An 11,003-nucleotide genomic window follows, 5' to 3' on the forward strand; every position below is an offset into this window, starting at 1 on the left:
CAGATATGCAAAAGGCCCCACCACCTCTCCTACACAGGTGCACAACACATATTTTATAGATGTTTGGCCTCCTTTTTATTGTTGTTTTGTATTGTTTTGTTTTGTAGTTATTATACTTTTTTTTTTATGGTTTTGTGTGTCTTTGTGATAATTTTCACTGTGATAATCTTGTGTGTGGTCATTTTGTGTCTCTTTGTGGTTGTTTTAGCTCCTATTTTATGTGTCTTTGCATCTCTTTGTGGTCATTTTGAGTCTCCTGGTCATATGAGTTGAGTGACACCTGCAGGTGAAGGCTGCATCTGGTCTGGTGGGCCCATTCAGTAGTCCATCCATGTGTACAAGGGCCTTTGAGAAATTTTAACAAATAAAATACACAGGCTTAATATCAGTTCCTCCACTAGGGGGTGTATAACCTTGTCCTACTTGTCATGATTGTGGCCTTACACATTATTATGAACCATTGAGTATATTTACATTGCAAAACTGCTTACAAGCAACTGGAAAACTGCACTGGTTTAATGCCAAAATGTATAGCGCAGACTGGTAAACACAGATGGGATGCAGCAAAATAACAAAGTTGTGTAAACAATTAAGTGTACTGGTGTACACCACCAACTGATATAGTACTTGTGACCCAAATTTGAGCAGTGGATGCTAATAAAGCTGTCTCCTTTAACTTGGAACAGACCCAATGACTCCCTTGAAGCAGCTATGTGATAAAGTCTGTGATAAAGTCACTGTGGTGGCAGTGTGGGGAATATTAAGTACGTCTGGGCTTCTCATTAACCCGTCAGCCTGCTGGACTAGATTTCCACAGAGCTCTTGAACACTGCAACATACATAATGCTCAACCACGAGCCCAGAAATGATCTTTTGCATATGTTGCAGGTTTTTTTCGCACTCAGTTTTGCTAAACAAGCAAAAGACATATGATCTTAACAGACAAATTCACCCCAGAGTTGAAGAAAAAGCAGAGAGTTGCTTAATAAAATGTCATTTTAATTTGTTTTATGACATGAGAACACGTGAGGACGAACAATACATGTAGTGGAATTATTATAAAATGAAGCATTTATATATTATGATTCAGAAAGTACAAAAATAAAGATTCTATTGTTGTGGGAAAATTCATTCCTATCCCATTAGAATAATACATATATATATATATTTTTACATATATAACTGAAATAATTAAAGAAATAACATGATGTACAAATAGACTATGATACAGTCATGATGGCATGACCATTTTTTACATTAACCCGCTCAGACAGTTTGTCCCATCAAACTCAATCTCTTACAGAACATCACATAAGTATTAGCATGTATGACAGATGATAATGCAAACAGAGGTGAGAAAACAAAGCAAGCGGTTCCAGTGCTTTTTATTAAATGAAGAATAGAACAGGAAGTGTTAGTGTAAATGTATCAAAGCTGAGACACTGAGAGGTACGACATGTGCTGAGTGTAGAGTTTTAGGCTTTTAAGGATGAAAGGAGTCGGAGTCTAAAAAGATACATCCCAAACTGTACAGTAATCTAGCATACCAGTGCACCTCTGATGTCTGCTTCTCCTTCATTTCCATCCTCAGGGGTTCACTCAGATTGTCTTGTTTGATCAGAGTGCCGTTATTCACACGTACACCTGCTTTGTCCTTTGAGCCCAGTCTGCTACAATGAAATGGAGTCTTGATGCAAGCCGTTTCAGCCTCTGTGGTCTGCTGCTCTTTTCCTGTCTCCCCCCACAGTAGCTGGCTGAATGAGGAGAGTACTCGCACAGGTCCAAACGCCCAGTGCGCCAGCCTGTGGTTCTCCACCAGAGCATAGCTGGATGTCAGCACCCCATCGACAAACACAGTTCCAGCTTCTGTCAAGGGTGCATACACTCCCACACTCTCCTCTACTGACACTGAGATGATTCGAGATGGACGGACTTGACCCCCTGCTGAATGGATGAGCACACAGTCTCCTGTTTTGGCTCTGCTTGCAAACCGAGCCACATACTCGCTGCTGTCGAGTTTGCAGTGGGGAGCTAAAAAGACCAAGTGATGTGGAGTGAGGGCCAATCTATGGCCATCTTCTGTCTCCAGAGACAGAAACGTAGACCAGCTTTCTTGGTCCCGGTGTAGGAACAAGAGGACTTGGCTAAACACAACTTGGCCTGTCCCAGACAAGGCCATGACTCTGTCCCCTGGAGCCAGGGACGACAGGCTCTTCTGCACCCCTCCAGCAACCGTCACCCGGGCCCAGCCTGGGAAACAGCCACCTTTTTCCACTGCAACAGAGTGATCTGCAGGAAGATCAGCAGAAAAGCCAAGATGACTAAACACAGATTGTGTTCCTCTTTTTGTCTTAAATGTCCTGATACACCATCCAGTGAAATGATGTAATTTGACACACTTAACTGCATGATGGTCTATGAAAGCTCTCTCTTTACACTTACCAGCTTTTACTGAGCAGTGGATATGATATTTGGACTCGTAGTGGACCCAGTCAAAGCCAGCCTCCACAGCCAGCTGGGCTAGAAGACCATACTTCTCTGTTTCTCTGTCGTCAGTGGTTATATCCACGGCCCGGCCTTCATAGTGCAGAGAGCCGGGAGGGTGGTGGCCGTCCTCATCCCAGGCCTCTGTCACACGTAAGTGTACCCCTGGCCACTGGTTCATCACTGCGATAGCCAGCCTGTTCAAACAGTCCTTACAGCGCTAGGAACAAAATGAGAGGGGAGGTGCTCAGTTTGGAAAATAACTTTTTTAAATATATTTTTGATTTTTGACTTTATTTCAGAATGAAACAAACAGACACAATAAACATAATTGTAAATTACAGAAAACATAAGCAAAGACAGATGCCCCCATAAAAATGCATCCTGTGTACAGAAAGCGATGGTCAACAGAATTAGAGAACAGCTTTAATACCAAATTAGAACTTGAAATTGAAGAATATATTAACTCCTAACCATTTAAAGTATACTTTATGTATATTGTGAATGCTGTCAACAAATTCACATGATAAACAAAACCTACGCCATCAACAATAAGCATCAAAATAATAAACATTTGCCTGGTTTTCCTCTCCTGCCAGTGCACCTTTTATTAGTTTGAAAACAGTGTTAACTGATAAATCGGCCAATATATCGGACAACATCAGCATCAAATATATTGCTGTACAGAAATATCAAGAATATGTCTGAGGTCATTTATTGCAGAAAGAGAGCTTCCATTGCATAGTTTGTCTACCAGAGAGCAATGACAATTTTATTTCAGCTGTAAAATATCCCACCCAGTGCATCTTGGCCGAAGATCTTTTAAACCAAATCTAGAGATCGAACATGTTTATTTATGTTATAACTGTAATTAATCCAGTATCAGTCAGACTGTAATGTAACGTTATTCTAAAGAAAACTGCTCTTATGTGTGGGGTTATGATCACATTACAGGTTCCATTTTGAATCGGCTTCCAAGCTGGTAAAATACCTAGATTTTTTTATTGCGCCTTTTTTTCAAATAGGGAAACATAATGTAGAAAACATTCAGGTAGCCATTTAGATTTGAGGTCCAGTGTGTAGGATTCAGGGGGACATATTGGTGGAAATGAAATGCAGCATTTTAAAAGTGTGTTTTCTTTAGTGTATAATCACTAAAAACGTAGGAATTGTAGTTTTTTTCGTTACTTTTGAATGAGCTCTATATCTACAGAGGGAGCGGGTCCTGGTCTACGGAGTTCGCCATGTTACACAGCCATGTTTCCAGAGACCGCTAGGATAAGTTCGCTCCTGAACGTCTGGATAGTAGGATATTAAGAAAAAAACACGTGCACTCATTAGAAGGTGCTGAGCTAGTGGCCCGTCTGCGATAAGCCAAATGGCATCAGAGAAACTCTAAATTGTAACGTGAAACTGCTTTATTCAGTGTTTTTACCAGTTTAAATAGTCAGTTTAATTTAGAGAGGAACAGACCTCTGCACATAATTCGGCTCCAGATGAAAACCTTCTGTACAACAGACACTTAAAGGAGTTCTATGCAGAGCGACGCTTAGCACATGAGAGACCTTTCAACTGGTTGCAGTTTGCAATCCTGATTTAATAGCGAACATGTATACACAGTAGGCTAAACTCTCCTTAAGTTCTTTAATATTAAACTATATGTGAAACTCGATCATTGTCAATAACAAACTGGAGTAATAGCATCCTTTATGTTTAGGAATATAGTGTGTGGATTATATCAATATATCTGATATTCCTTTTTACGCTTTTATTGTCTTCTAGTTTGCCTTTTGAAATGCATTGTGTGTTGGGGAAGGAGGGGAGCGTAGGGTTGTTGCTTTGTGCATTATATTATACTGTTTTTCTCTTGTATCCTTCAATATAAGGGTACATAAAGGAACATTTGAAAATATTCTCAGTTTATTTCATAGGCAGTGATTATATTTTAGCTACTTTGTCTGCAGCATGTGCCGTGAACATTGAAAGGCATGTCTGAACCCCACTCGGGTAGATGTAACACTTGTAATCATTTATTAACAGGGGGGTTGGCACAGCCTGTGTGTACATTAAGTACACAGCGTATGTAAGCTTATTGTACACCGCTGATGATCTCAGTGCAACTCAGAGGAAAAAGAAGCATTTCAACACTGTCTCTGGCTCCCAGGTTATGATTGTCTGTCTGCTGGCATCATCACACAATCCCTCCTCTACTCCGCTAAAGGCCATCTCAACCTTGCTCCAACAATCAGAGCACAAGAACAAAGCTACTGTAGCCAGTTTGGGTGAGTCCTTGCCCTTTTCGACAGGGTGACAGAATAATCAAGGCCATTCTCTGCCCTGTCCAGATTGTTCCAGGCATGAGTTTCTCAGTTTCACCCCTGAGACATTTGATCAGAAATGTGCACAGTGACTCCTCACGCCCCCGTAATGTTACGGACTGTGTCAGCATTGTCACAAAATAGCAGGCTTGAAAAATGATGACGTCAGCAAACCAAGGTGATACAGTCATTATCATCTACTGAGAGCATATTGTTCTTGTGACTTGTGATGCGGCATGTCTTGTGGCCTACCATTGACGAAACAAAGCTTATCCTGCAAAATAAGTAGAAAGAGAGTTGGGAAAGAAACAGTGATGGAGAGACGGAGAGAGGGAAAAGCTGGGTGAGAAGAAAGCAGTGTAGCGGAGGGCCGAGGTTGGGAGTAAAGAGAGAGGGCAGAGGGGAAGAATGTATGGGCACAGACTTGGGAATGTGACAGCAAGAGTGAGAAAGCGAGAGGGACAGAAAACAAACTGGCTACATTTTTCTCGCAATGCCATTGAAGAGAGGCGTTTCATTGTCAGAAACTACAATAGTCGCTTTTCCGACGGTGCCATTACTTCAGCAGGCGGGAATTTTGTATAGGCGACCCCTCCGAGTCTCCAAATGACGCACAAAGAGCGTCTTTCATATCTGGGCAAAAGAGGGGCACATGCACACGTACACACACTCAAACTGGGCATCAGCAGGGCACACATATACGACCACAGATTTCCATCACATACAATCACACGGGGAGGGGTAGGAACACAGATTCATATCCTAAACAATCACAGAAAGCCGCAGCATCCAGAGCGGGGTGACATCCGAGTGGCAAAAAACCCTGTGGTCATCAAATTGAGCTGCATACAGAGCCAGTGTGAGACAATACTTTCCTACTTTCAAGGCTACTCCCAGTGATCAGCACCTCACTACAACCCCTCTGTGATACTTTTCTATATTACACATCCAGCAGTGTGGCATTCAAAATGTTTTGCAAAAAGCTGTCCATGTTTTAAAGAGTAATTTCTGTATTTTTCAACCTGGACCCTAATTTTTCCGTGTTTCGTGTCAAAAATGGAGACAACAATTTTTTGAATGTGCAATGCTGCAATGTAACATCAATGGCCAGTTGTGCACTGTCAATGTACGCCCACTAAAGTGCTTCTTTTTTTGCCACTGACAGGCTCAGATTGGGATTACAAGTGTCTGACAACATTATATAAATGATCCCCACTGAGATAGACCTTTTTGTTGAAGAGTAAGATCCATTTTATTTAACCAGAAACAGCCTCGAAATTGTTATCGTCAAACCCACCAGACTCCATTTGAATAAGTAGTAATTTTATCATTGTAAAACACACTTCATTCAAAGTCCGCAATAATAAAATAAAGCTCACAAATACCATCTTGGTTTGTTTTTCCATTGTTTCATAAATTATAAACTCTGGTTTGGTTGAAATAAACCCTTAATACACCCAGTTAGATGTAAAAAAGTGCTGTCTCTATACTCACTAAAATTACTGTTTATTTAAATGAAGTCTGGTGGGTTTGGCGATCCGATTTTGGGGCGGTAAAAAAAAAGGATCTTACTCTTTGACAAAAGGGTCTATTTCTGTAACATCCTTTCCATTATGTTGTCAGACACTTATAAAAACAATCTGAGACTGTCAACGGCAAAACAAGCATTTTAATGGATGCAAATGGATGGTGCGCAAATGCCCTGAGTGGTTACATTACAGCCTGTTTCGCTGCTGCCGGCTGAATCACTCTAGCTCGATACTAGACCAATTTAAAAAACTGTTGTCTCCATTAGTTATTTAGACACAAAAACAAAATAAAATAGGGTCCAGGTAAAAAAAATCAAAGTTACTCTTTAAATCCTCTGGGCCAATGATCGTCTTTTCTAGGCCTGGGATTTGAATTTGGATACCTACCCAGTAAACATGAAGGAATTCAAGTTCAAGTGCCACTGAGAACCTGTCATAGGAATAGTTTGATTTCCAATAACAAAGACTTTGGTTAAAGATTAAAAGGAAGTGTTCCTGAAGGGGAAGGCAGCCTCTTAAGGGGTAGTGTTGAATTACATCCTGATCTTCTTATCTCAAGAAAAGGGAGGGGAAGTTTGGTTAAAACTTACACACTTTGTGTTGAGCGTTTGTTTGTGTGTTGAGAGCCAGGCCAGGGCAGGTACGGCAAACAATGAATGAGGTTATGTGATTTGAAGGTGCCATGCTGGGTGGCAGGGCGTGAGCTGTGAACTGCTGCCTTTCCCCTCATGTGAATGTAGTTAATCAATCATCCAGCAGAGGGGTTGGCTTGAAAAGGTTCAAGAGACACCAGAGAGAGCATCCTTCAGTCAGTCTCTGCTCTGGCTGCTCATTTTAGTGTACTTACCAGGTATCACTGAGGTTAGTGAAGTGATCCAGTGTAACATCCCATTCAACAACAACCTTAAAATCTCAGATGATAGAGCTGGATTAACCTCACCTTGGTCATGAAGCGGTCTGCGTTGGTGTTCTCCTCATCCTTGAAGACAATGTCTGGGTTGTAGTTGCACACAAGTTCATTGAAGCGCTCAGAGTTACGTGTGATCTTGCCCTCTGCTCTCCCGCTGGCACCGAGGTTGTTTTCTGAGAAGTTGGGGAAAAACTGCTTGTAGTGCATGGCTGTGAGTTTCCTGGGCCTGGAGCGTATGCCGTACCCAGGGCCCGGTCCGCACCCCTGGACCAGCCATATGCAGGTCCACACAGTGAGCAGGCCGAGCTGTGCCAGGCGGGCCCACCAGGACTGCTTCATTGGGGAGAGTTGGGGCTCCCAGGAGTCAGTGGCTCACAGTGATACCCCAGTGACACGGCATGTGAATGAGGGTCAAATCCTGGTCCATTCCAAATCATGTGGTGCCAGAGCTGATGGTGACAAAAATTGTTGGGACATGTAGGAATTTCTCTTTATTGTAGTCACTCTTTTTTTTAAAAAAAAAGTGCAGTGCAAAGTGAGACTTTATGCTTGTATTGCTTTGATGACCAAAACTTAGTTAGACTGATCTGATTGGCTGCAAGATTTTGAACTTTGGCACCAGCTATTTAATAAAAAAAAAAAAAGCACAACAGGCTTTCTCTCCAAAGATTTCGCCACTATCAGCTGCTTCTAACCCTGCTGTGAACTCAAAGTCATTATCATACGTCCTTCGCAGGTACCTGCCTCGACGCAGGTGTTTTTTTGTGGCTTTCTAGTCACTTACCGCTCCTCTCTTTACGCAGTTCCTTTGACGAGACACACAAACTGACGCACACCAAAAGCCCCCACTGCTCGCTGCAGTTCCTATGGACGCTCCCGTGGCGCTCTCATCCTCTTAGTCCGTGCAGAAATATCTCTCCTCTCCTAAGATTTTTTTTTCTTCCTCTTTCTCTCCTTCGTCCACCGTCTTCTGTCGCGTTTCGGAGCTCCTGGCCACCTTGCACCAGCCATTGGGTCTTATTAGCGTCCGGACAAGATTGCCCTCCCTTCCTCTGCGCGCTCCCATTGCGACAGCACACGCCTCCAATTCAACCTTACAAAGGACAGATGATTAGCCTTCTTATGTTAACACAATGACCCCCCCAACCCTCCCTCCACCTCATTAGATATGTAAGGGCAAATAAAACATTGGTCGTTTTGCAACTTTAACAAAAATCCCTTAAAACTTTTAAGACACAGGATCATTCACAGCACATATAGTATATTTACAACTGAATAACTTTAAACTGACATTCCCTTGCTTGTGACAGCTCATCCCACCCATCAGCAGCAAAAGGGGTCAGCTGTGATGACCCCTGCTGATGTTATTAATAGACACAGTTGAAGGTGAGGGTCCAAGAGGGAACACAAGTGTCCAGCCTTGACACCCCTCTGACTGAGACTCTCCAGTGCTGCCTTCCTGTGTTTGGGGAGCCGGCCTGACCCCCCTGAACCCTATGCACCCAAGACCTCTGCGCTGGAAACACCCGCTGGCCACATCAACATATTATTTTTATCTGTCTCAGAACAATAGCTGGGAGAGTCATAAAAAATGTGTCAGATAATTCAAAAGAAGAAGCAAAAAAAATAAAGAGCAATCATTTTGTCTCGGGGGGGTCTGACATGTGTAATCACACACGGAAGCTTGAATTAATGGCGGATTAAAAGGTCGAAGTGTGTCACCATGCTATCTGCGGCTTCCTGGAACACTTGAGGACTCAATGCATCATGGTCAGTTTTTTTACAGTGACTTTGTTTCAAAGAATCTTTAGCCCAAACACAACAGAGCTGTTGCGCACTGTGTGGGTTTTTACATGCGTATTTTTTCTGTCAGTGCATATCTCAGTTTGCTGTGATTGCATGCTAAAGATGCTTCAAGATTTAATCACCATTAATGGCTTTCATTTTTATCATACTGTGCTTGAAAACAGCACTTAGAGGAGCAGTGTGCGGGAATTAGTGGCATCTAATGGTGAGGATGCAGTTGGCAACCAGTTGAAACTTCTTCCACATGTGTCAACTCCCTGTTAGGATTCCCTCAATGTTCATTGCTCAGCAGGTTTTTACCAGGAGCCACTTTACCCGCAGAGGTCTCTTCCTCTCCAAAACAAACGGACCCAGTGAATAAAACAAGTACAATCATCATTGTTTATGGGCTGCTAGCTCAGCATCTGCTTGTGTGTGCTCACCTTTTTTCTATGATAACTTAAGATCCAGATGTTCCAGAAGTTTTAACCAGGAGCAGAATCATCCGCACAGGTCTCTTCCTCTCTAAAACAAATGAACCAGGTGATTTAAACTGGTAGAAACAATGATTAAAGCTGCTTTATATATAAAAAAAACAAAACACTGTTTTTCTGTTGCTGCTCATCTCAAAAGTGCTTATTACTTTGGTGGCCAACGTAGAAACATGGTTGTGCAACGTAGTGGACTCCATGGACAAGGACCTGCTCCCAGTGTAGATATAAATGTCTCATTCTAAGGTAACAAAAACACGACAGTTCTTATTTTCAGGTGATTATAAACTTAAGAGAACATATTTATTAAATTATATTCCATCTATGCCAGTATGTCCCCTTAAATCCTTCACACTGGACCTTTAAATTGTGCTTTTACATAGTGATGAAGCATAGGTCACTGAGCTCCACAGTGACCGTGGAAAGGCATCCATGTCGGGGAAGTTTCCAAAAGATCCCAGGATGTTATAGGGAGGGGTGGTAAGGCGAAGCTGCATCTTCCTGTCCTTACGATAAACATGGCAGAGGGCTCAAGTCCAGCCCAAGCAGCGCAGATGAGAGACATCAGCCTACATGACAAACGCAGGGAATGACTCAATCAAAAAAAAGCAACAAACACTTTCATATCTACAATTACCCACACACCGACGTTTCTCTTCAAAGCCGCACAAAAGAAGAGATTTCCATCTGACATGAAAGGGAAAGGAAGGAAGCAAACATCTGCGGGTTGGAGATGGAAAGAAAGTCAGTCTTATTAGTTTTTATTTTGGTGCCCCCATCCTCCTGCCTCCCCCTGCCTCCTTCTGGCTCTTTGCATTTCACTCCCCCATTTCAGGATGGGAGTACATGGCCGGGTGAATTGTTGGGTTTCCTGCAAAGCCACAGTGCAGAAAACGAGATCTTTCCTGCCTGGGTTAGTCTACCCTGCTTTGTTCTTTGCAAATGGACGCCTGTGCCTGCACCTGGGCTGGTGGTCAAATACAGAACATACCTGCAAGCCGGGTTTATCTTCTTCTGCGGAGTCGTCAGCGACTATCAGAGTCCTAGTATCGTCACATAAAGGACGTCTACAGATGCAGTCAAGGATGAATTATGATTGCAAATCTCCTTTTTAAGGGTTCAGTCATTGTAAAAGTGAAATTTAGGTTTTGAAACAATGCTGGCTTTGACATCTCAAGTGTTTGTCTTGTCTCTTGGAGCTGAACAGACACTCTGCAGGATCCACTTCCTCAGATGGAGGCCGTTAGAAGGGTTGGGGGGGAAAGGAAAGTCAAGGAACTGACACCTAACCGCCTCCCTCCCCTCTCTCTCACACACAGACACACACACACGTCCTTTCTCTCTGCCCACCACCACACCGCCCATTCCACTGTCTCTCACCATGTTATCAGTGCAGGAAGAGGCAGGGTGGTGCATACACTGGATGATTCTTGGCGTGTGTATTATAACTTTTTGTTGGTAGTGACTCGCCACGCTTCACCTTTAA

The 11,003-nt window shown here is 42.8% G+C and overlaps 1 protein-coding gene across 2 annotated transcripts; it reads right to left on the reverse strand.

Moving 5' to 3' along the window:
• Positions 1 to 982: 982 nt before the first annotated feature.
• dhh (desert hedgehog signaling molecule) lies at positions 983 to 8,267 on the reverse strand. Of its 2 annotated transcripts, XM_050065925.1 has the most exons (4): positions 8,026 to 8,266; positions 7,272 to 7,690; positions 2,443 to 2,704; positions 983 to 2,289 (listed from the first exon to the last, which is right to left on the reverse strand). In XM_050065925.1, the coding sequence occupies exons 2-4, from the start codon at positions 7,578 to 7,580 to the stop codon at positions 1,484 to 1,486; spliced, it is 1,377 nt and encodes a 458-aa protein (XP_049921882.1). In that variant the 5' UTR covers positions 7,581 to 7,690; positions 8,026 to 8,266; the 3' UTR covers positions 983 to 1,483. The 2 variants fall into 2 exon arrangements, with proteins under 2 accessions (XP_049921882.1, XP_049921883.1); XM_050065926.1 differs by having other exon boundaries at positions 7,272 to 8,267.
• Between the last annotated feature and the right edge of the window lie 2,736 nt (positions 8,268 to 11,003).

Source organism: Epinephelus moara, chromosome 16 (assembly GCF_006386435.1).
Source record: "Epinephelus moara isolate mb chromosome 16, YSFRI_EMoa_1.0, whole genome shotgun sequence".
Taxonomy (NCBI): Eukaryota; Metazoa; Chordata; class Actinopteri; order Perciformes; family Serranidae; genus Epinephelus; species Epinephelus moara.